The 26,983-nt window shown below is 37.0% G+C and overlaps 1 protein-coding gene across 5 annotated transcripts in view; it reads left to right on the plus strand.

Annotated features, from left to right (window-relative positions):
- The window catches only part of STXBP5 (syntaxin binding protein 5), a 158,121-nt gene that overhangs the window by 64,119 nt on the left and 67,019 nt on the right, over nucleotides 1-26,983 (plus strand). For all 5 annotated transcript variants that reach the window (XM_027551781.1, XM_027551780.1, XM_027551782.1 and 2 more), the window contains exons 9-10: nucleotides 6,726-6,804; nucleotides 26,792-26,946. In XM_027551781.1, the coding sequence (XP_027407582.1) occupies nucleotides 6,726-6,804; nucleotides 26,792-26,946 (234 nt within the window). The remainder of the gene's footprint in view (nucleotides 1-6,725; nucleotides 6,805-26,791; nucleotides 26,947-26,983) is intronic.

Here is a 26,983-nt window from a genome sequence, read left to right on the forward strand (position 1 = left end):
TTAATGTATTAATAGTTCATTACAAAAGTTTTTTCCCTAGTTCTTCTATTTGGAAGAACTTACCAGACTCCACAGAATATACTCAAATAAGGCTTTTGTTTAAAGGCAAAGGATACTAAGCAGCAAGAGAAAAAGAATGTGTGTAAGCATTCTAAGAGATAGCCCATATGAGTCTCCCACTCTGTACTTTTGCTCACAAGGACTGTACTGAGTCACCAGCTCCAGCCCCCAAACTCTGGCTTCTGAGAAACTCTCAAAGTGATCCTTTAAATGAATAAGCCGGTATTGCCAGTTAGGCCAGTTGCCGGCCATCCAAAACTACTACTCCAAGAGTCACCAAGGGGAGTTTGGGGAGTTTTGGATCTTGAAGAAACACATCATAAATCCCACTACTCTTGGCCATGATCCAAAAACCAGATATCCCATTGGTCATCAGTCCAGCTATAAATCAGCTCTGTCCACACTCATCAAGGAAAGAACACCTTCCCCATTTCAGACTAATGTTATTAACAATGTGATTCTCCAATTTAATTGTCTTATTTTCTAGAGCATCATTGTTCAATAGAAATACGAGATCTGCATGTGTAATCTTAAATTTACTAGTAACCATATTAATAACAGTAAAAAAAATTAAAATTAATTTTAGTAACAAATATGATTTACCCCAAATATGCAAAATATTACTACTTTAGCATGTAATCAGCATATAGAATCGAAGTATTTTGCATTCTTTCTCTGTACTCTTTGAAATCTAGTGTATATTACAGCACATCTGAACGTGGAGTAGCTACATTTCAAGGGCTCAATAGCCATGTGTGAGTGGTGGCTGTCGTACTACGTAGCCCACTCTTGAGTGAGCCCATGGCTGCTGTGTAGCAACAAATGTGTTCTCCATTCTAAGTGGCATTCTACTTCCCCAATTAGAAACTAGGGAAGCACTTGTTTTCTGACAGTGATCCTCATTTATTTGTTAATGCATCTCATTCATTCATTCATTTATTCTTTCAATAGACATTTATTGAGCACCTCCTCAGTACCGGAGATTAAATACTAGAAATATATTGCTCTTGGAGAACTCATAGTCCAGTGAGTGAAAATGATGTATAAACTAAACTACATACGATGAGTGCTGATAAAGGCCTGCATAGTATGATGTAGAAACAGAAGTAATGAGTATGTTTTAGGTGAAGGCTGTAGGAAGATTTCACAAATTTAGGCTGGATGAACTTGGTCTTAAAGGATCAGTGGGGAGTTATAAGAACAGACCAAGGTTATTTTAGTCAAAAGGTACAAAGACATAATCAAAAGCAGGGTATTTTTGGAAAACCGCTAGTTTAATATGAACAGTATTTAAAATTCCTTTGAGCGAGTAGCCAGAAACTAATAACTGCATACAGAGGCAAAAATATACATCATAGTATGCTAAAGAGTTTGGACTTCATGAAGGGAGACCTAGGAAATGATTTCACAGTGAGAAACATAAAATTTATATTTGGAAATACCCCTTTGATGATAGTGCGTCAGATGAGCCAGGAGTAGAAAAGAGAAGCCAATTAGGATGCTAATGTCAACAATAAATAAGGAGGACTTCAAATATGATTGTAAATGGAAGAAAGTGGACATGAATAAAATTCTGGAGTTAGAATCAACAGGGCTTTGTGTCTGAGTAGTTTTAGGGATGTGAGAAATAGGGAAGACATAAGAGACATGAAATCACATGTTACATGGAGGTTTGTATGATTTATTAAGTCAAGTTTTATATTTAACCAGATCTTTTCAGTGATTTTTCAAAGTAGTTCACAGGTAGTTGAAAGGGTAAGTACAAGTTTTTCTACTGAGGTGACTTAGCAGTTAAGAAGTCAGATGACAGTGGTGAAATCCAGTGATCCTCTAATTTAATCCTAAACTAAACTAATCCTTTAGTTATATGAGCTTTGTAAAATCTTAGCTAGTGCCTTATTACTTGATTTGACTTAGAAAATGGTTAGTCTAGGATTATCATTTCAGTCGTTCAGTCGTGTCCGACTCTTTGCGATCCTGTGGACTGCAGCACACCAGGCTTCCCTGTCCATCACCAGCTCCTGGAGCTTGCTCAAACTCATGTCCATCAAGTGGGTGATGCTATCCAACCATCTCATCCTCTGTTGTCCCCTTCTCCTCCTGCCTTCAGTCTTTCCCAGCATCAGGATTATAGATGAATAATCTAGAACATGAGCAACAATCAGTGACATAATTTTAAAAATCTGAGTTAAAAAAAGATCAGAGTATGCAAATCAAAAGGACTCACTAATTTCCAAGCAAGATTAATGAAGAAAGATCACTATAAAAACAGCAGCATTTTTACTTTACAAAGATAATGAAACTACTCTTAACATCCATGCAGGGGGTGGACAGAAAGTATATAAAGAATTAAAAATCAGACTGGCTTTACATTTTATTGTAAGTATAAATATTGGACACAATAAAGCAGTAACAAAAGACTATATTGAGCAAGACGAAAGTCAAGAATTTCGTACCTGGCTAGGTTTTATGCAAGATATATAAGCTCAAAATTAAGAAGGCTCACTAATTATTCCACCCAACACCTGCCCTTTTTCAAGATTGTTCCAGCCACCGAAAGATTGGTGGTGAATATTGAAATAGATTAAATTGAGTGATATCTGAATAATTGTTTTGCTTCATAAAATAAAATGCATACAAAGTAATTTTTTTAATGTAAAAATTTTACCTATAATCTCAAATTATATTTATCTGCCACTCCTATTAGAACTTTGAGTGGTAGAGGAAGGCTGAAGTTCTGATGGTAGTCTTCTTCAGAACAGACTTTTAAATTCTTCACTGAAAGGTCATATCTGAACAGATTGAAATCGAGGTTGAAATTCTTAGTTTGTTCCTTGTACAGCATGAGGGACTAGTTTTCAGATTTAAGACTCCTTTTTCCCACACCTTTTTTATTTCCTCATTCTCTCTCCCACCTCAAAAATCCAGTCTTCTTCCCTGGCAGTCCTTTCCAGCCTCTTGATCTGATGTTCTCTGCTTAACTCTCTCAGTAGTCACTCTCTGGTTCTAATAAATTAGGATGCAAGAGGCTCAAGGTTCCATTGCAACATTATTTTCTGCATAAAGAGGGGAAGAGATGTTTCCCTAGGATCTTAAGGCAGGAGCATATGCTCTAATACCAGTTGACCGGTGTATATTTATGAAAACTTAATGTAATAAAGGTGAATTTCACATTAGTGGGGAAAGCTCTGGTGGTTCAGTGAGAATGCTGGCAGTTGTTTTTGTTGTTTGGTTGCTAAGTTGTACCTGACTCTTCTGTAACCCCATAGACTGTAGTCCTCCGGGTTTCTCTGTCCATGCCATTTCCCAGGTAAGAATGCTGGAGTGGGTTGGGATGTGTCCATCTTCCCGACTCAGGGATTGAACCCACATCTCCTGCATTGCAGATGGTTTCTTTACCACTGAGCCACCTGGGACACCAGTGCTGGCAGACACATAACTATATCACAGCTCATCACATTATACACTTTAAACACTTGGTCTTTATTGTCTGGCAATTATAGGTCAATAGAACTACACAAATAGTGATGAAACTATTAGAGAAAAAAATCTTACCTATACCAAAGTATACCTCAGAAAATTAATGTAATAAATGAAACTATAAAGCATTTGCAAGAAAATGCTTCCCAAAGTTGTAATGGTATTTGTGTGGGAAGAACTTCCTAACCATGAAACCACAGAAGTAGTGACCAAAAAAAAAAGTTTTTTGTACACATATACATACATACATATGTCATTGTAGATAAAAAGGATCATATAATACCAGCCTCTTCTCCATAAACCTTCCTCTATATTAGCATCCCCTTCCCTTTTCCTGCCTCACCGGATAAGCTATGTCAAAAATCTTGCAGATGTTCTTCCAAAATACATGTATTTCTAAAATCATACATATTTATAGACACATATAAGAGCATATGAGATTTTTTGGTCGTTGTTTTACATAAAAATAGAATTATATTATTCTTTCTTGCATCTTTTCTTAATCCTCTGTACTTGAGGAAAATCCCTCCTTTCATCTGGCATAGCTCTTAATTCCTTTATTTTAATGCTTGTGTATCAACCAGTTGTTTGTCTCACAATTCTTCATAATTTATTCAGCCATGCCTAATTGATGGATCACTACAAATTATGCTGTAGTGATAAATTTGAAACTTTCAAATAAGTTTCAAATTTGAAACTGTATTTTCAGTTTCTGATCACTACAAATTATGCTGCCTTTACCTTTCTTGTACATATTCAATAGGAATTGATCCTTTTATTCCTATGGAATAAATGCTTAACAGAATTGCTGCTCCTCAAAATGGACTCGTTTTATATATTTCTATTTTTCATAAATGCTCTCAGCCTGCTTTTCAAAAAAACTGTACCCTTCGCATTTTTACTAGCCATTTTCTCTGTTCCATTGTTCTTGCCAGCGGTGGTATTATAACTCATTTACTTCCTCCACTGATAGTACAGTTCATTTTACTTTTCTTATTTTTTTTTTAAAGAATTTTGAGTTTGCTCAGGGTCTCAGAGTTGGCCAGAGGTGAATGACAGGGACCTTGTCCTTTCCCAGGTCTTCCCTGGGCATGTACACTGCCTTAAGTACAGCCTGGAGTATGTCTACTTCTTAAGGACTTTTTTTTAATTCCTGCCCAGCCTCTTATTTGCCTCAACTAAAACCACAGCCTTAGGCAGGCACCATATTGCCAGCGGATTACTGTTATTTCTGTGATGTCTGGAGGTAGGGTTTTTGGTCTCCCTGAGCTGATGTCTGTTGTGTCAAATGAAATTGCCACAACATCTTGGGATTAGAGTTTTTCAGGAAGCTGCAGTTGGGGATAATATACTGATTGGGCTCTAGGGAAACTGGTTTTAATGGAACTGCAAATAAACTTGAGTCCTATCTCTTGGCTGATGCTATTGCCTTTTTAATGGCACCATGCCACAGAGCTGAGGCGCGTAGGGGATGGAAATAGCCCTTCATCAGAACATCCAGGCCCGCCCCCACCCAGGTTTTAACAAGCTTCGGTCATTTCCACTGAGTAGACTGTGTTGTGTTCATTTTGTGGCTTCAGTTAGTTGGCAGAGTTCTGAAGTGATTACCCTTAGTTATCTTGCTAGTATTTCAATTTTACTAAGTGAGTGAGTTCACAGAGGTCTCACTTAGTCACTCCGGAAATCATCTCCTTTTGAGTTTCTTTAGCAGTTCATAGGCATTGAACTTTAAGGCCATTTTGTCAAAATTCAAACTTTTGAATAAACTGTTTGGAATAAACAAAGCTGTTGGAATTCTAATTCCATTAAATTTATAACGTAGTTTTGGAAGAAGTGCCATTTTAGGATCTTAAGTTTTCTTAAATGGAAGCGTGATTAGGACTGATAGACTCAATTATTTAAATGCACACTTCTATGCAATTTTTTTAAAAGGTCTTAGAATTCACAAGTGACACTAGGAAAAGTGGTTGCAACATATGGACACAGTGTTAATGAATTTGGAATGTTAAATTTATTTTTAAATATAAAGAAGATAACGTATAACCATGGGTAAAAGATATAAGCTATTTTTAAAGAAGAAATACAGATGACTAGAAAGCCAAAGAATTTTCAGAGATTAAACAATACACTTAGCAAATCAGAAAAAAATAATAGCCTTGTTCAGGAAAGGTGGGACAAAGTACTCACATACTTTCTTCATCCTTTCTGGAATACAGTTCTACCTAAATATCTCTTTTCTTGGAATTAATCCTAAAGAAAAACATTAATTTATTCACTTATTAAATTGTTATTGAGTGTCCACCCTGTGCCAAACAATGTCACCATGGATACATAAACAAAAAACATATACACCCTTAAAAAGCTTTGCTTTCATGGAGTTTACATTCTTGTTGGTGAGGCAAACAGCAAACAAAAGAACATTAAAAATACGTTAGAACGAGCTAGTTCCTGGGAGGAAAAAGCTGGGAAAGAGGATAAGAAGTGTTGGGTTAGCAGTGTGTGCTTGGGGCCTTCACTAATAACATAATGGTGACACTGATTAATCTCTAAGAAACAGGAATTAGTATATCTTATTTTCTTTTAACTTTTTCTGAATTATTAATACAGTGAACGTGTAAAACTTGATAATAGAAATCAACCTTTTTAAAAATAATCAAAATTCTTTAACAGTATGAGTTTGACACATTTTACAGAGATTGGTTTATTTTAGCAGTTTCTTTGACATTACAATGGATGGATTTTACTTTAACAGAGTAAATATAATTGACTTTATTAGCAGAAGGATTAATTTTGCAGCCTGTCTCTTTGGGTGAAAATATGATTTAGACTTATTTTCCTCAAATAAGCTATATTACAACTTGAATTCATTTAGCAAATAGAAATCCTATTTTCCGTATCTTTAAAACACTGCAAAGAATGAATTTCTCATACTAGAATGTTGTCACAAATGTTGTTGACAAGTTATTCATTTTATTTACTTTTTAGCACTAAAAAGTAAACACTTCACTGGATTTCAAACACTAAATTGATCATTTAAAATATCTTATTTTGTATTAAATACTTTCAAAATTACTTTAAAACATTTCATGGTGGATTTCATTATATTTCATTTTATAAACTATCAATGTATAAGAATTTAGAGTAACTTAGAATTTTAGAATTTAATGCAGAAAACTATATTTTAGGAAAACAGTTAAAGGATGGGAAGAAGCCAGAACCATGCAAACCTATCCTCAAGGTGGAATTCAAAACGACTAGATCTGGGTAAGATTTTATTTCATTGACAATATTCACTGTATACAATGACTAAAATAGCACTGAAGACTGTCATTACTTTTAAAAACCTACTTTACAATGGTCCAGTGAGTTTTTAAATTTTACTCTTGCTTTATTTAACAAAATAACTAAAATTGGTAATTTCAGGATAAACTATTTCACGTATTCTCTGTCTTTAGTAGTTTTACAATATATCTTGGAAAGCTTGAATTACTTTTCTTGTCAAACTTCATATGTTCTCTTAGTCTTCAATAACTGTTTATTCACTAGTGAAAATTGTGGAATAAGCAATGAAGACAAAAACTGAAAATTTAACCTGTTAATATGTGTTATGTGTTAACATATATGCAATATGTGTTAATTATGAAAGTTATATGTATTCTTCACAAATTAAATCTTATTTTAAGAATATTTGGCAATTTCAATAACAAGTACAGCTGGATACTAAAGGAAGAGTGTCAGTTGTATTTGAATAGATTAATTGACACTGTGACTCGGGTAAGATTTATATGGTTTTTACAGTTTACATATCTTACAGATAGTTTTTTGTATATCTGTGTATGTGCATGCTCAGTCTGTCTGACTCTTTGTGACCCCATGGACTGTAGCCCTACAGACTCATCTGTCCATGGAATTTTCCAGGATACTGGAGTGAAATACTGCCACTTTTACAGGGTACTGCCAGGGAATTGTCCTCCAGGGATCTTCCCAACTCAGGGATCAAACCTGCCAAATGTTATATTTTAAAATATAATAATGAAAACAAATAAACATTTCTTTGAAAATTCTAACCTCTAAAGGAGACCCTTTATGTTCAAGTTTTCTAGGAAAAGTGTATGGTTTTATTTACTAGAACTGTGTAAGAGAGTGAATTTAGGCAGTGTATATAGTGCAGTGGTTCTCAAACTGTGACCCCTGGAGCAACAGGGAGCCGTAGTATTGGATGCTAAGTCACGTCAGTCGTGTCCGACTCTGTGTGACCCCATAGATGGCAGCCCACCAGGTTCCCCCGTCCCTGAGATTTTCCAGGCAAGAACGGTGGAGTGGGTTGCCATTGCCTTCTCCAGTCGTGGATGAGAACTCATTAGAAATGTACATTCTCGCAGTTCACCCCAGATCTCTGAATCACAAAGTCTGTGTTGTATGGGTGGAGCCCCGCAGTGCTGTGGGTGGAGCCCGGCAGTTGGTTCTCACTAGACCTGCAGGATACACACTTAAATTTAGAACCACTGGGACATTTTTTTCATATGCCAGTTTAGAACCACTGGTTATTATAACTGGCTTGCTTTTCTTTTTAATCTCTTCTTTTCTCAGTCTAATTCTAGTCAACCTTTTTTATCGAGAGTTCAGTTCAGTCACTCAGTCGTGTCCGACTCTTAGCGACCCCATGGACTGCAGCACGTGAGGCTTCCCCTGTCCATCACCAACGCCCAGAGTTTACTCAGACTCATATCCGTCTAGTCGTTGATGCCATCCAACCATCTCATCCTGTCACCCCCTTCTCCTCCTGCCCTCAATCTTTCCCAGCAACAAGGACGTTTCAAATGAGTCAGTTCTTTGCATCAGGTGGCCAGAGTATTGAAATTTCAGCTTCAACATCTGTCCTTCCAATGAATATTCAGGACTGATCTCCTTTAGGATGGACTGGTTGGATCTCCTTGCAGTCCAAGGGACTCTCAAGAGTCTTCTCCAACACCACAGTTCAAAAGCGTCAATTCTTCAGTGCTCAGTTTTCTTTATAGTACAACTCTAACATCCATACATGACTACTGGAAAAACCATAGCTTTGACTAGATGGACCTTTGTCGACAAAATGTCTCTGCTTTTTAATATGCTGTCTAGGTTGGTCATAGCTTTCCTTCCAAGGAGCAAGCGTCTTTTAATTTCATAGCTGCAGTCACCATCTGCGGTGATTTTGGAGCCCAAAAAAGTAAAGTCTGTCACTGTTTCCATTGTTTCCCCATCTATTTGCCATGAAGTGATGGGACTAGTTGCCATGATCTTAGTTTTCTGAACATTGAGTTTTAAGCCAGCTTTTTCACTCTCCTCTTTTACTTTCATCGAGAGGCTCTTTAGTTCTTCTTTGCTTTCTGCCATAAGGGTGTTGTCATGTGCATATCTGAGGTTATTGATATTTCTCCCGGCAATCTTGATTCCATCTTGTGCTTCTTCCAGTCCCGCGTTTCTCATGATGTACTCTGCATATAAGTTAAATAAGCAGGGCGACAATATACAGCCTTGACATACTCCTTTCCCAATTTGAAACAAGTTTGTTCTTCCATGTCCGGTTCTAACTGTGGCTTCTTGACCTGCATACAGATTTCTAGGAGGCAGGTCAGGTGATCTGGTATTCCCGTCTCTTGAAGAATGTTCCACAGTTGGTTGTGATCCACACAGTCAAAGGCTTTGGCGTAGTCAATAAAGCAGAAATAGATGCTTTTCTGGAACTCTTGCTTTTTTGATGATCCAACAGATGTTGGCAATTTGATCTCTGGTTCCTCTGCCTTTTCTAAATCCAGCTTGAACATCTGGAAGTTCACGGTTAACGTACTGTAGAAGCCTGGCTTAGAAAATTTTGAGTATTACTTTGCTAGTGTGTGAGATGAGTGCAATTGTGCGGTAGTTTGAGCATTCTTTGACATTGCCTCTCTTTGGGATTGGAATGAAAACTGACCTTTTCCAGTCCTGTGACCCCTGCTGAGTTTTCCAAATTTGCTGGCATATTGAGTGCAGCACTTTCACAGCATTATCTTTTAGAATTTGAAATAGCTCAACTGGAATTCCATCACCTCCACTAGCTTCATTCATAGTGATGCTTCCTCAGGCCCACTTGACTTCGCATTCTAGGATGCCTGGCTCTAGGTCAGTGATCACACCATCGTGGTTATCCCGGTCATGAAGATCTTTTTTGGATAGTTCTCCTATGTATTCTTGCCACCTCTTCTTAATATCTACTTCTTATGTTAGGTCCATACCATTCCTGTCCTTTATTGTGCCCATCTTTGCATGAAATGTTCCTTTGGTATCTCTCATTTTCTTGAACAGATCTCTAGTCTTTCCCATTCTATTGTTTTCCTCTTTTTCTTTGCATTTTCTCAGAGTAGGATGAAGAATCTTAAGATTGCTGTTATTTCTCCTTGATCCTCTTCAGCCTTCCTCTGGGACCCAGAACATGTATTGTGCTCAGACAAAAGGTTGAGTGACCTCCAAGAGGAATAGCATCTGTTTCATTAACTCTGGCATCCCTTACTGTTTGACCTTTGGCACTGAGTTCTTTGACTTCTTTATGCTGGTTTCTTCATTTAAGACATAGGTGAGATAATAGGTAAAAAGTTTGTTGTAATGAATTGAGTGAGATGATCATGTTTTCAAAACAGTGCCTGGTACATTATAAACTTTCTATGAGGGGTTGCCCTTATATTTTTGGGAAACCTCCTACTACCAGCTGCCTTTTTTTTTTTTTTTTGCTGTGTTTGTCTTGTGGCAAAAGTACATGAGTAGATAACATGACAGCAAAGGAGGGTGGGGTGGGTGGGGAACCAGGAAAAAAAAAAACAACCCTGGGCTTGTAATACAACGTAAAATGAATTGTCTAAACATTTAAACTAACAGTGCTGCTTGTTCTCTGAATTATCTAATCATGTTAACAACTGTGGTTTGGCAACAGAGGCAGACATCCTGGGAAGATTTTTCTCTTTGTGTGTTCTACCTGTTCCCGTGTTCATTCCTATATATTGGGAATATTTGTAAGTTGCTGATTTCTTCAGGGTGGCAGGGATAATTCTCCTTTCTTCGGATCAGAAACGTAAAGCAGTCTGACTCTTTTATATGCATTCATGGTGGTGGTTTTGTCGCTAAGTCATGTCTAACTCTTTGCAACCCCATGGATTTTACCTCTTTAACCTCCTCTGTCCATGGGATTTCCCAGGCATGAATACAGGAGTGGTTGCCCTTTCCTTCTCCGAGGAATCTTCCCAACCCAGGGATCAAGCTCAGGTCTCAGGCATTACAGGTGCCACCAGTGTGCATTTGTAGGTGCTGTTAATACAAGATAAATGAATAGGCTAGCCATCTGGTAACAGTTCTCTCCAGCTTTCCAGTGTCTTTTTCCACCTGGGATAAAATTTTCAGTAAATTAAATGAACTCTTTCTTTAACTCCATGACTCGTTTCCTTGTGATAGCTCCCCAGAACTGCAGTATGTACCCAACATTGAGAACTGCTGCACCAAGAGAAGGCTCACCTCCTTTAAGCCAGCTGGGCAGCACTCAGCCTTTCCTGTTCCGGGCAAGTGTCTTGGGCAGGTGCCCACAGAATATGTTCTGTCAGTTTATGTTGGAAAATCACCAGATTTTGTTAGAAGGGCTGTCCTCCCCTGCTCAGGATCTACCACGTCATCTTCTCTTTACCTGGAAATAATTCGAGGCCAAAAGATTGCCTCATATCCTCTGTAAATCTGCATAGATGTCACTGCTTTTCAGGCTGTCTTGACCATGCATACTGGATCGTGTCTGCTGGTAATTACTCTCAAAGCATGCTGTATTTTTTCCTTTCTAAAACTTATATCTGTCATTAGTAATGAAATTATTTACTTAACACATGCCTTTCCCGTTAAATATTCAGCCTGATGAAAACACAGGACATACCTGTCTCACTTTTAATTGTCCAGGCACAGCACTATTGAACATAAAGAAGATAGACAGGTGTATAGAAAAGTGCAGCCATGAAGAATTAGCATTACCTATTAACGATAAGAGCTAGCTGTTACTTTTAAAGATAAACTCTGACAAAAAGATGAGTCAAGATGTTGTGTGCCTTTTATTTTCTAGTAAAGCATAAATTATTCTAGGAGAGACAAGATTTTCCCCTTATGTAGAGAACAGTGACAATTTAATTAATACAACATTTTAATAGCACTTTTATTAAAGACATGCAGCTATTCTTTACACGTGCTGTGCTTTTAATTGCTCAGTTGTGTCCAACTCTTTGTGACCCCGTGGACTGTAGCTTTCCAGGCTCCTCTGTCCATGGGAATTCTCCAGCAGAAATACTGGAGTGGGTTGCCATGCCCACCTCCAAGGGACCTTCCCAACCTAGGGGTCAAACCTAGGTCTCCCACATTGGGATGGATTCTTTACCGTCTGAACCATGGCCCTTGACCAGTTCTTAATAAAATTTCACAAAGTAAATGTTAAGTCAATTCTGTTGAAGTTATTTCTTTGAAAATCTAATGTGACTCAGGTGTGAAGTCGTGCAGCCATTGGTGCTTGACCAGTGAGTGTGAGTGAGCAAGCTCTTGAGCCAGACCTCCTGGGTCTGAATCCAGCCTCGGCTCTCCACTGGTGTGCAGTCATCAGCTAGGCTTCCTGTGCTTGTTCTGTCTCTATAAGATGGGAATAATGGTAGTATGTACGTCAGAATTGTTGTGAAGGTTAGAGACTTCCCTGACAACAGAGTGGTTAGTACTTTGCCTGCCAAAGCAAGGCGTGTGGATTCAACCCCTGGTCAAGGAGCTAAGGTCACGCATGCGTTGTGGCCGAAAAAGCAAAACATAAAACAGAAGCAATATTGTGACAAATCAATAAGTAGTTTAAAAATAATTAAAATAAATTTTAAAAAATGTTATGAAGACTAAACAATATATATAAAGCACCATTCATAGTACCACCAGGTTGCAGGGAAGCTTCTCTTGTTAGGGAACCTAAAAGTGAATATTACCACAGTCAAATATGGCAGTTACATTTGGAGAAGCACATCTAAGAGATTCATTGAATCCCTTTTGTCATAACACATACTATGACCAGCTTTTGTGTACAGGGACAGAGAGTAAATACTTTAGGCTTTACAAATTGTTTGGGTCTCTTGCAGTTATTCAGCTCTGCCACCGTAGTCCCAAAGCAGCTGTGGACACTCATGAATGAATGAATGAAAAAGTCTTACAGTAAAACTTCACAGACTTGAAAATTTGAATTTTCACAAAATTGAAATTTTTCACATAATTTTCACAAAATATCATTATTATTTTGTGTGATTTTTTTTCAACTTTTTAAAAACATAAAAACCATTCTTAGTTTGCAGGCCATACAAAAACAGGCCGTGGGCCATGGTTTGATGACCCTTCATAAGCACACATGCATACACATGATATATTTGTTAACCTTTAAGGAAAAGTTGGGATTTTGTGTTTGATTATTCCCTTACTGTATTCCTCACTCCCATTCCTGGTGCCAGAACATGTTTTCAAGTAGTTTTGTAGATACGGTGATTTAATTTACTGAGTGTGCTAAAAGCTATAGGTAGATTATCTATAGAATATAAAAGACCAGATTACAATAAAAACTCAGGATATGCTGGTGATATTCTGGTTCTAAAAATATCTAAAGATATATTTCAGTAACTCCCACAAACTTGATACCACTGAGTCCTACTGCTAACAAGGCTGTGTTTCTGCTAAGAGAATCCTAACTTTGAGAAGTCCCAAACTCCTTGTACATGAAGTAATTTCTCCAGAACATGGGCTCACTTTTTGTGATTTTTAATCCTTCCAAACTTTTTTGGGGGGGCTGGAAATTGATTTTATTATTAATAAGTCACATGATACAAAAGGATAAGGATATTCAAGTGGAACTAAGGCACAGTGGAGGCAAAGACAACTGGAAAAAGAGGCTGCAGAATCAAAACAAGCAATTTGTCTACACACACACATACACCCCGCACACCCCTCACGCCCTCAGCCATCAGATAAGAATCCACCTAACACTAAAACAGTGAGTGGGACCAGATAATCTGAGGTCTGGGAGCCAGTGAGGACTCTAGGAGAGATTAGGTTGTTCTTAGATAACTACATCTATTAACACTCATACTGGGCTTACTATGTGTGTGCTGCCCAACACTGTTCTAAGTGCTTTACACATATGTATTTAATCTCAGCAACTACCCTGTGAGGTAGGTATTATCTTACAGATGAGGAAACTGAAGCAGAGAGGTTAAGTAACTCACCCAAAATCATAGCTGAAAGAACCCAGAATTAAGTCTGTACTCTTAACTGTACTCGACTGCTGCCTACTCTGCATTAATGGCCAACCCCTACAATCATGCTTTACAGATAGATTGAACACTGAGAACAATGTTTTGGGATCCAGGTTTCATAATAGTCTTTCAGTTCAGTACAGTCGCTCAGTTGTGTCCGACTCTTTGCGACCCCATGAACCACAACACACCAGGCCACCATGTCCATCACCAACTCCCAGAGTTCACCCAAACCCATGTCCATTGAATCGATGATGCCATCTAACCATCTCATCTTCTGTCGTCCCCTTCTCCTCCTTCCCGCGATCTTTCCCAGCATCAGGGTCTTCTCAAATGAGTCAGCTCTTCACATCAGGTAACCAAAGTACTAGAGTGTCAGCTTCAACATCAGTCCTACAAATGAACAGCCAGGACTGATATCTCCTTTAGAATGTACTGGTTGGATCTCCTTGCAGTCCAAAGAACTCTCAAGAGTCTTCTCCAACACCACAGTTCAAAAGCGTCAATTCTTCAGTGCTCAGCTGTCTTTATAGTCCAACTCTCACATCCATACATGACCACTGGAAAAACCATAGCCTTGACTAGACGGACCTTTGTTGACAAAGTAATGTCTCTGCTTTTCAATATGCTGTCTAGGTTGGTCATAACTTTCCTTCCAAGGAGTAAGCGTCTTTTAATTTTCATGGCTGCAGTCACCATGTGCAGTGATTTGGGAACCCAGAAAAATAAAGTCAGCCACTGTTTCCACTGATTGCCCATCTATTTGCCACGACATGATGGGATTGGATGCCATGATCTTAGTTTTCTGAATGTTGAGCTTTAAACCAACTTCTTCACTCTCTTCTTTCACTTTCATCAAGAGGCTCTTTAGTTCTTCTTCACTTTCTGCCATAAGGGTGGTGTCATCTGCATATCTGAGGTTATTGATATTTCTCCCGGCAATCTTGATTCCAGCTTGTACTTCTTCCAGCCCAGCATTTCTCATGATGTACTCTGCATAGAAGTTAAATAAGCAGGGTGACAATATACAGCGTTGACGTACTCCTTTTCCTATTTGGAACCAGTCTGTTGTTCCACGTCCAGTTCTAACTGTTGTTTCCTGACCTGCATATAGTTTTCTCAAGAGGCAAGTCAGGTGGTCTGGTATTCCCATCTCTTTCAGAATTTTCCACAGTTTATTGTGATCCACACAGTCAAAGGCTTTAGTGAAGTCAGTGAAGCAGAAGTCTTAACAATTCTTATATGCTTACTTGAGATAAAAATAGCATCTTAGATCTTACTGTTTTCAATACCCTTACTTAGATGGCTTGGCTTTCAAGCACCAAGAAGAAAAGAATTAGTAGATACAGTGAACATTTCTTACTTGCTTACTATGTGTCAGATATTCTCCTGTGCAATTTGAATGTATTATCTTTCATAATTCTCCTAGCAGTACTATGACTTGTGTACTTTTATTGTCTGCATTTAGGATTATAGATAATGAGCCATGGAAAGCTTAACTGGCTTGACCCATGAAGTAATAGAGCCAATTTTGAGCCCAGGTTGACCCCAGAGCTGGAGCTCTTAATCAGTTTACTGGACATGCTCACAGATAGCCTGGGTTAGGATTGGATTATACTAATCACTCATAAGTCACTCAGTTCACCAAGAACTGCATTCTTTTTTATATTTGCTAGCTTATCAGATTGTCTTTTTAAATTTAGTATTAAATCATACTTGGTACACATAATCACACTAATGCGAGCTGAGGAATCTGTCTGTGCCTCTTAGCCTGGATAACTTAATGCAACTAACCCTAGCTACTCATGACCAGAGAGCTTTGTAGGTTGCTTTCAGGCTGCAGATTTAATTCTAACCTGATGATACCCACTGTTTTTTATAGTATCCATGCATGATCATAGCACTTGGTCATAGACCCATATTGTGGAAAATTCCACAAGCAGATTTATATTTAATTGTACCTAATGGGAAAAGACCTTTCTGAATCCACGGACTCTTAAAATTTCAAGTGTCTCATCAGATAACCTTCCCTATTTACTTGTTATTTTTACAAGTAAAGTTTCAATCAAGTCAGCAAGTTTTAGTCTCAGATTGGCTGATTTTCATCTTATCACTGTCTTCAGAGACATTCTTATGACCCACTGCAGATTTATCTATATTATTTTCATTCTCTCAAAAGTAAAACATTCTCTCCCAGTCTTACTCTTTAAACCTCATACCTAACTAGTATAAGTTATTATTCACTTTCTTGCTTATAACATAACTTTTGACTTGCAGTGCCTTAACCTTATCGTATAATCCTGTGTAGCTAGAACACTGAGACTGCTGGATTGATAGCTGTTTCTTCTGACATCAGAACACTTCATTTAGTAGCTATATAAGTATATGCTCAAGATTAGGTTTTGTCCATGGCATCTATCAATTTAAAGTACTAAGATTTTTCTATTTTTAAGCATCTTTATTAATATTTAATTTATTACAGCTAAATTAAATATTATATCCATATTTAATTAAGTCTACTGATATCCAAATCCATTTTCTGTCATTAGCAAATTTTACTTGTTAACTTTCTTGGAAAGTAGATGTGTTATCAAGCCTTCAAAGTATATTTAACCAGTGGCAGTTGCTAAAAAGGAGGTGATGTTGCTTCCGTCTGAAACAGAGCAGCATATACAGGATGCTTCCCTGACAGCTCAGAACCCTGTAGCACCAGCGCTCCCAGCACTGGTGTTTTACCTTGAAAGACGCTAAAATAAAATAGAAATGAAAACTAGCAGACTCCAAACAGGGGGAATGGAAATTTAAGATAATCATAATCTTGAAGTGTTTCTAGGAAAGAGTAAGCAAGCACTGTTTACTTCTGTAGAAAGATAACAGAAGAAAAGTTAGCAGATATATATTGTAGGAAAGATTAACTTGTAAAAAGGCACTTGAATAGTATCATTTCAAACATGAACCAGAATGTAGGGACGTTAAAGAAAAAGAAATGAATGGATTCATAATGGAAAACCCTCATGTAGAACATGTGTTTAGTGAATACACCAGTAGATACAAGTAGCAATTATGTGTCATCAAGAAGAGTAAGGTGCAGATTCTTTTTTTTTTTTTTGAGAGTGGAAAGCAGTATTTATTTATTTTGGCCATAATGCATAACATGTGGGATGTTAGTGATCAAACCAGTGATCAAACCCTTGCTGCTTGCGTCAGGAGAGAGGATTCTTAACCACTGGTCCACCATGGAAGTCCCAAGATGCAGATTTTTATTTTCATTTTAAATTAGAGAAGACCTCCGTATGACTAATGGCAGAAAAGTAAGAGCCTTTGGAATAGGAGACACTGAAGATGAAATATGTTTAGAAGAAGGTTCTAGAGTGGATTTCTCATAATGATTACAAAGTACAGATGGAGAAGATAACCTTCTTTCTTAAATTTTGAAAGCGTTTTTATATGATTATGTGATCTGCTGCTGCTGCTGCTGCTGCTAAGTCGCTTCAGTTGTGTCCAACTCTGCGCAACCCCATAGACAGCAGCCTACCAGGCTCCTCCGTCCATGGGATTCTCCAGGCAAGAATACTGGAGTGGGGTGCCATTTCCTTCTCCAGTGCATGAAAGTGAAAAGCGAAAGTGAGGTCGCTCAGTCGTGCCCGACTCTTAGCGACCCCATGGACCGCAGCCTACCAGGCTTCTACGTCCATGAGATTTTCCGGCAAGAGTACTGGAGTGGGGTGCCATCGCCTTCTCCAGATTATGTGATCTATTCTTTTAGAAAACATTTTTGGCATCGGACATGACTTAGCAACTAGACGACGAACAAAACCAAAAATCTTAGAATTATATAGATTTTAGATCTTGAAATGTAACACTGAAGTAGGTGAAGTAGATGATAAGAATAAACAGTGTGGCAGAGGGGAGTGCACAAGTTGAAGAATGGAATGAAACTAGGGAAATTAAAGGATGGAAAAGAAGAATTCTTAGCCCCTGCTACAGTGACTTCCACACATAAAGCACTTAGTAAAATGATAGTTGAATGAATGAAACATAATAATATCATGACTTAATTTGCTTTTTCTTGAGTGATCTAGAAAGCAGAAAAATTTTCAGCATAAGGTACATTTTAGCAGGATATAAGTATACTTTGTATACTTATATACAAAATATAATAACAGATATAGAAATGACATTAAAAATTGGCAAGCTCTTCAGATATTTCACAGGAAAAATGCACTTTTAAAAAGTTTAATTAGTCACGAAAACTTAACTTCATTTAAACCACTGTTATTATCTTATTCTCTGAACTGTTTTTGGAAGTATCTAGATTTTTTTTTTAATTTGTGACATTAAATAAAATCCTAACAAGAGAAGCACAGGACCTGTAATTCCACTATTCTAAAACAATTTTTTTCATGTGTTCATTTTCCCTAAGTCTTTTTTCAAATGCATATCCATTTTCACTTAACTATTCTTTGAGGATATTGAGTCTGGTATATTTTTGTCCTCTTACTCTATCTAAAGTATCCTAGTTTTTAAAATTAGTTTCAAAGGCTGTATAGTTTACTCAGACATGCTTCCCTTTTTTCAAACATTTAGTTTTTCACATTATAGATAATAAAGTTATGATATTACTAATATAGTAGTGAGCATATTCTCTCATGATACTATAGAGAATTCAACAGATTTTTGCTATTATTCTGTTTCTTTACAGTAAATTGCCAGTGATAAAATTTTGAAGATAAAATATTTTTAGGAGCCTTGACAAATAGACACATTTCTTTTTGAAATTATACTTTAAAGAAGTATAAAATATAATAATTTCATAGTCTTATCAATGCAGTATGACTTTGTTTTTTAATTTACTGCCTTAAAATCAGCATTTATGCTTTAGAATTATCTTTAATTCTCTAGCCATAATGGGAACTCCTAAACTAATGATGTTAATGGAAAGGCAGCATGCTGTCATAATTGGGGGTTGAAGTTAAATTTATTTCTATCTGCAGGCAAAGCAGCAATGATTCATAGAAACTTTCCAATTTAATTTTTTGTAAGCATTTGTCCAGCTAAGCTTTTATGTTTTGACAGGGACCAGAAATTATTCATAAACTTGTCTATAGTTTTGTATATGCATTATTTATTAAAATACAAAGTTTTATTTCAAACCTAATCATTTTCAAAATTGTTGCTTATTTGTTATGGCTATTAAGACATTCCCTTCTTATACTGCCTCTAGTTGATTTTATTCTACTTTGCCTACTACTGAAGTTCATTCTGAGCTTTCCTACAGTTTCTTTTAGAGCCATGCTTACTTTTCATGTAAGCTGGTTCTCTGGGTAGTCACTCAGTCGTGTCCAACTCTTTGCAATCCCAGGAGCCTAGCCTGCCAGGCTCCTCTGTCCATGGGGATTCTCTAGACAAGAATTCTGGAGTGAGTTGCCATTTCCTTCTTTAGGGGATCTTCCCAACCCAGGGATCGAACCCAGATCTCCCACATTGCAGATGGATTCTTTACCTTCTGAGCCACCAGGGAAGCCAAAAAAAAAAAACTGGTTCTCTAGTGCATTCTTAAAGCCTTATGTATTATTCAAGCTAATCTAAGGGTATATTTCCCATCTTTATTCATCATCCTAATCTACAATTTTTCCTGTACCTAAAATGACTTCACTGTGATCTGTACATAGATGCAGTGTCTTAGTGATAGTTCACTGGTTGTTGTTTTTGTTCAGTTGCTAAAGTCGCGTCCAACTCTTTGTGACCCCATGGCATGCAGCAGCATGCCAAGCTTCCCCATCCTTCACTATCTCCCTGAGTTAGCTCAGATTCATATCCATTGAGTCGGTAATGCTATCTAATCATCTCATCCTCTGCTGTCCTCTTTTCCTTTTGCCTTCAATCTTTCCCAGCATGAGGGTCTTTTCAAATGAGTTGACTCTACGCATAAGGTGGCCAAAATATTAGAGTTTCAGATTCAGTGTCAGTCCTTCCAGTGAATATTCAGGACTGATTTCCTTTAGGATGGACTGGTTTGATCTCCTTGCAGTCTAAGGGACTCTCAAGTCTTCTCTAGCACCACAATTCAGAAGCATCAATTATTCAACACTCAGCTTTCTTCATGGTCCAACTCTCACATCCATACATGACTACTGGACCTTTGACTATATGGACCTCTGTCAGCAAAGTCATGTCTCTGCTTTTTATTACTCTGTCTAGGTTTTTCATAGCTTTCCTTCCAAGGAGCAAGTGTCTTTTAATTTCATGGCTGCAGTCACCTTTCACAGTGATTTTGGAGCCCACTACTTGGATGTTTATAATATATATTGATACTAGCTTACATAGTTTAGGTTATATTTTCCTAGACGACAACAATAAAATCCATGTAAGACTGTTTGCAGTAAATGACTTTTTAAATGTTGTTCTATAAATAAGCTTTGAAATTATACTTGTGACACTGTGAACCACATATATGATTCATTTCATCATAATTTAATTCCATATGGCAAAGACTACATTAAAAAGTTTAGATTTCTTTTTGGGAAAAAAAGAAAGTCTTATTGTTACATAGTAAAATTTTTCTATGTATATTGATACAAGAAAAAACCAGAGTATTACACTGATAAGAATTACTGTTATGTCCTTATAAATCTTATGTATCCTAACGAATCTGTATGTAAAAACTGTAAAATCCACAGCATAAGTTTTGTGGAATTTGTATGGTTAGGATAGGTCTACTAAACTCCGTATCTTTATCTCATTGATTTACCATATGATGCCTACTGTTTTGCTTTCTGTTTAACTTCACACTACAACTGATGCTCTGTCCCAAAAAGCACAGGTGGAGAAATGTTATGTTGCCATTGCATGGCAACTTCATCATACTAGCTTTTATTATCATTATCAGCCTTTATGGGCTACTAGAGAGTTATTGTAATTCTTCTGAAGTTTTTATGATTCATGAAATTTTCAGTTCATAGTAGCACTTAAGGAAGTTTTTGCCTCCAATGTGGGAATGGTGTTCTGAGATCCTATTTCCCTTTCATAATTAAGCAAGGACTTTAGAATTCATGGATTTTTCTGCCTTTATCTTTAAATTTGTGGTTTGTGGGCAGTTATTTAAATGAGATTTTCAGATATTAGAGGACCAATGCTAAATAACTCTTAAAAATTCTTAAATGATTAAGGAAGACTTTAAAATTTGACTAGTATAAAGAGAAGTCGTTTTCCTCGGTTGCATTAGATCCCCTGGAGGAGGGCATGGCAAACCACTCCAGTATTCTTGCCAGGAAAATCCCCATGGACAGAGGGGCCTGGCATTCTATAGTCTGTGAACTATAGAAGATTGAACATCATCTTCATCATACTAGCAAATTATCTCATTATCATAATGATTTATTCTTATGGTACCCAGGTATTTCTCTGTTCAGTCAAATGATACCCTGATGAAAACTTCTTGTAACTAATCAGTAGTTCTCTTTTTATCAAAGAGTTGTTTTTGTGATCAGCCTCTCTATCCATCCAGGCCCAGCTAAAGAGTTCTGTGGTTTCTGATTGAAGTCTGCAGAGTGTAAGGGGTGTGCACTTACACTCTGCAGACTCTTATTAAGAATCTCTCTATAGTGAGATCCTTAATGACACTAAGTCAAGTAGTGCCAGTCATTAGGAGGCTCAACTATCTGTGCTCCACTACTCAGAGTGTGCCTGTATGAATGAGTCCACTCTGCTAACTGATCTGAGACAAAACAAGTATAGAAGTCAAGAGTAGACTGTAGAAACTTTCATCTCATTTGACATTGCCACAACAGCTACACACACTTTAGTTGTTGTTTTTCTTACAAAAAGTATAGATTTCCAGTGAATTTTAAAATTTTTAAATAGTTCTTGACCACAGATAGTTTGAGCAGCATTGTTTGAGACTGTAACATTATATGATTAGAAATTCATCTCCCAATGTTTTCTTCTTTTATTTTTATTTTGTATTATTTTTTTGCCCATGCCAACCACATGCCAGAATCTTAGTTCCCCCACCAGGGATCAAACCCACATCTTCTTCATTGGAAGCCCCTGGACTGCCAAAGAAGTCCCATTTCCCTGTATTTTCAATTTTATTTTCTTTTTTGCTTCCTGGCCCTTACATTGAAATATTCACATTTTTGAAACCTTTGTTTTTGCTTATTCCATTTTGATTTCTTGGCTCAAAAACTTTGTAGAAGGAATTCAATATTACTTATTGCATGTGCTTCACAATTTGTGTGGTAAGGATAAGGTATTTGTTACCTGGTAGCTTTCAAGAGCTAAGGTACAATTCTCCTCACCAAATGTAAAGTGTTAAACCACTCCAGTATTCTTGCCTGGAAAATCCCATGGACTGAGGATCCTGGCAGGCCCATGGGGTCACAGAGCAGACACAACTGAGCCACTAAGCACAACAGAGCACACACGTCTGAAATAGAATGGCATATCTTCATTCGGAAAAACTTGGGGAATTTGATAAGATTAGTAGTATAAATCAATGGCATATGAGATTACGTATTTAGAACTTAAATTCCAATCTTAAAAATATATAGGAGTAGTGAATAACATAGGTAAGAGTGCTGATTATGCAGGAGTATCAGAACAGCACAGCACTTGTATTTCAAGCTTCTTTAGACAGTGTTTCTCAATGTTGTTCTTGTTGTTTAGCTGTTGTTTAGTTTCTAAGTTGTGTCTGACTCTTTAAGACCTCATGGACTATAACCCACCAGGCTCCTCTGTCCATGGAATTTCCCAGGCAAGATTACTGGAGTAGGTTGCCATTTCCTTCTCCAATCTGACTGGGATGTGGGGCTTCTCCTACAGGAGTCAGTAAGTCAGTAGGTCTAGCACCAGTGAGCAGTAGGTTTAGTGATGTTTACAATGTACGTAACAAAAACATTTGGGGATACCTTGCCTAAGGCCTATGAGTACAGGGATTAAATACCATTCTGTGTCCTGAAGGAGCGCACAATACAAATGGAAAGTAGATAATGAAAATTCGGTGTGGAAATGCTGAAAAGAGGTATGGAGGGTGCTTAGGAACACAGGAAGGGCATCCAACTCAGGAAGAATGGGTCAGGAAAAATATGGAGAAATAGATATTAGCCCAATACAAAATGAGGGACAAGCATATCTCAGGCACTAAACAACCAAACGCTATTGTAAGAATATAAGTTGGAGGTTATTAGGGCCAGAACTCATGTTGATTAAGAAGTTGAAATAGAGAACGGTCAGGTTCTTGAGATCATTATGGTGTAAACAGGATGTGTTTGCAAGATTTGGGGTCATGTCATCTACCACATATTGCTTTACTCAATGTGTTGCAACCATGGTGGCCTTTTAGTTCCTCAGGTAGCCCAAGCTCATTCTAGACTTGAGGTCTTTGCGGTGGTTATTCCTGCAGTCTAAACTGTATATCCTTCTCTTCCAACCCCGAGATCTTTGATTGGCTGGCTCCTCTTCATTCTGATTCCAGTTCACCTGTCATTACTTTAGGGGCCTTTCCTGACTGCTCTGTTCTACAGTAGCCCCTCTAGTCCCTCCCTCACATTCAGCACTCTACCTTGTTCTGTTGTCTTCATACTTGTCACGGTGTGTTAACTGTCCATCTAGAACAAGCGTGAAAGCACCATTTTAATCTCAGGAGTACAGGTGTTCAAATGAATGGATAGTATTACGGACTGAGTTGAGCAAATTGGTTATACAAATGACTTCTTGAGTAGAAAAAATGAAGAATGCTTAACCTGGAAACACAAGTTCAGCCAAATCTATTGTCAAGGCCAGCCTCGGGAACTTAATCAGAGTCAGAAAGCATGTATACTTTCCTAAAGTGTCTAGCCTCTTAAAAATAACAATCAAAATTGTAAAAAGTTCCAACTAATACCTTCCTAACCTAGATACTTTCAAAAGGCAGACTCGTGGATAAAACTTATATTACTTCTAGACCTTATTATGATATCAAAAAAGATAATTTATTTTAAAAAAGATTATCCATATCCACAATTCACATGTTATCTAGAAATAATCTAGATTCCTAGAACTTTGAATGTAATTCCAAGTGTCAGCGAAACTTTTGAATTTTTATAGTTTTACATGCCAAATGTTAAAATATTTAACTCGATTTTATCATTGTATTTAAGACTGGTTTCTTCTGGTGAAATATTTATTTCCTTAATGTTTATGTCTCAAGATTTGGGACATTAAGTTTGTAAGTCAGGTGATTCCTGCCTGGCAAACTGAGGTGATTTTTTTTTAAATATCCCATAAGATAAGAAAAAATATGCATACACATGCATTTATTGCTGAATTATGGAAACTTTTATTATTATGAAAAAGAATATTACCTTGATACTCCTTGCAAACTATTTCTTATTCATGTACTTTTACCCATAATTTGTTGTTGTTGTTGTTTCTCCTAAATTTACAAAAGAAGTATAGGCATTTACAAGGCAAACATAGTTGCGTTTTGAGGACAAACTTAACATGGTTTAAATAACATCATGACATTTTGTTAAGAGTTTGTCTAATAAACTGATTACCTACCTGTCAGTACCTACTTGGTATCTCCATAGGAATTTTATTCTGTAATGTACCTTAGCATCTTCCTGTTCATAGTTCTTGTATTGATAATTCAAGTTTTATATATATAAAAACAAACTTGTCAGACTTTTTTTGAAATATTACATATTAAATATGTGGCCCATGCCTCTCATTCTATAAAAGTGTAAGTTGTTAGACTCTCCACCCTTTTTAGTATTTTATATTCAGTTGTATGTTGTATTTCAGAATACAAGAGTTAGTTATATTGTTTATTCACTGTATGTAATGAAAAGTAGAAGAAAATTAAATATACTTTCCTGACTACAGTCAATAATCACAGTAAGTCAAGAATTGAGAACAGTGAAAGTATGGATATAGGTCTGTTACCGAAATAGTTTAGTGCTGAAAAATCTAAATGTTAGTAAGCTAGACAATAGTTAACATAACATACATTTTTGTTAATGTACTTATTTAATACCAACAACACACTGTTCTGCATATCAGATCAGATCAGCAGTGAACAAAACAGATAAATACCCTTGCCCTCATGGAGGTCATGTTTTCATGAGGAAAACAATAAGCAAAATAATTAGTTCCATGAATGATAATTTAAAGATAATGATATAATAATAGGTAATTCTTTACACCAGGCACTGAACCCAGTGCTTTGCGTATATTAATTAATTCAGTAATTGAGAATAAATATGCTTGCTTCTTCAAAGAAAAGCTATGACCAACATAGACAGCATATTAAAAAGCAGAGACATTACTTTGCCAACAAAGGTCCATCTAGTCAATGCTATGGTTTTTCTAGTAGTCATACATGGATGTGAGAATTGGACCTAAAGAAAGCTGAGCACCGAAGAATTGATGCTTTTGAACTGTGGTGCTGGAGATGACTTTTGAGAGTCCTTGGACTGCAAGGAGATCCAACCAGTCAATCCTAAAGGAAATCAGTTCTGAATATTCATTGGAAGGACTGATGCTGAAGCTCCAATACTTTGGCCACCTGATGCGAAGAACTGACTCATTGGAAAAGACCCTGATGCTGGGAAAGAATAAAGGCAGTAGGAGAAGGGGATGACAGAGGATGAGATGGTTGGATGGCATCACCAACTCTATGTATATGAGTGTGAGCAAGCTTTGGGAGTTGGTGATGGACAAGGTAGCCTGGCATGCTGCAGTCCATGGGATTGCAAAGAGTCGGACACAACTGAGTGACTGAACTGAAATACTTACCACTCTAGCTGCATGTTATATAGATGCAGAAACTTGGCAAGAAGAGATTAAGCACCTTATGCAAGGTCATGGGGAAAGTAGAGCCAGAGCTGAGATTTAAACAGAGGCAGTGTTGTTCCAGAACTAGCTATGTTTAACATTACATATTATCACATACTACTTGTACTAGGTGTGAGAGGAGGGGGATAGATACACTGGACCTAGAGGAAGCACTATGAAAGTACCTCAAAAATTATAAATGAGGACATTTAAGAAGATCATATAGGAACATTTTAAGTCATCTGTGTGATTCACCATAAACAGCTCCCCACCAACAAATTGAATGATACATGTGGCAGATCAAGAGCTGATTTCCTTAGAATGCAAAGAACTCTTAGAAAACTGTTAGAAAAGATACTAATCCAATAAAACATGGATGAAAAACATGTGCAGGGAAGTCAAGAAATACACATAGATCAAAGCATATGAAAGGATATTTAGGTATTTTTCTTTTTTCATATTTAAATATGTAGCTTTTAAAAGTAAATCATTACATTTACTAATGATGAATAAGGAGACAAAATTATAGGGCTTATTAGAAGTGTCAAAAGGGCAGTTGATCGATGTGCATGGGAGTTATATTTCTGAGGATACCAGCCAAGCTTCCAGAAGAGAATTAACCACTACAGAAAATGATTTGAGTGACCAGTTTTTCAGTTTTCTCAGGGGGATTTATGGCTAGTACATTCTTGATGCATCTTTGAGAAGCTAATTCATTGCGTACAATGGGTGCCTTAGGGTATTCACATTCTCTCTTAGAATGTCTGTTGAGAAGGTCTGGTTATTAGGATTGAAAATAATGACAGTACATTTAAGAGACTTAACAGGAGAAACCCAGAGAGAATTTTTTGAAAATTGTATAAAGAAGATAAAGGGAAAAAAATATAAGGACCAAAAGGAAATATGAGAGTAGAATGTGGTCAGTGTTCATAGGCACTGTAGATTATTTTTAAGAATTCACCTGGTTTTTACCTATTGCAGTTTAAAAATCTACATGTGAGTAATCAATTAGATGGTGCCTAAAAATGTTAAAACTTAATATTTTATTATTTCTCTAAAAACGAATTTATGATACAGCAAGAAGATAGACTCCACTATGCTGTTTATAATCCTGTGTATTTTATTTCCAGGGAACCTTTTATTATTTTATCAGGAGGTTTGTCGTATGATACTGTAGGAAGAAGACCTTGCTTAACGGTAATGCACGGGAAAAGTACTGCAGTGCTAGAAATGGACTACTCAATTGTTGACTTTCTGACGCTGTGTGAAACACCATACCCAAATGGTAAGTGTTGTATCTTTAGAATTCAGTCTCTAGATAT

Source organism: Bos indicus x Bos taurus, chromosome 9, assembly GCF_003369695.1.
Source record: "Bos indicus x Bos taurus breed Angus x Brahman F1 hybrid chromosome 9, Bos_hybrid_MaternalHap_v2.0, whole genome shotgun sequence".
Taxonomy (NCBI): Eukaryota; Metazoa; Chordata; class Mammalia; order Artiodactyla; family Bovidae; genus Bos; species Bos indicus x Bos taurus.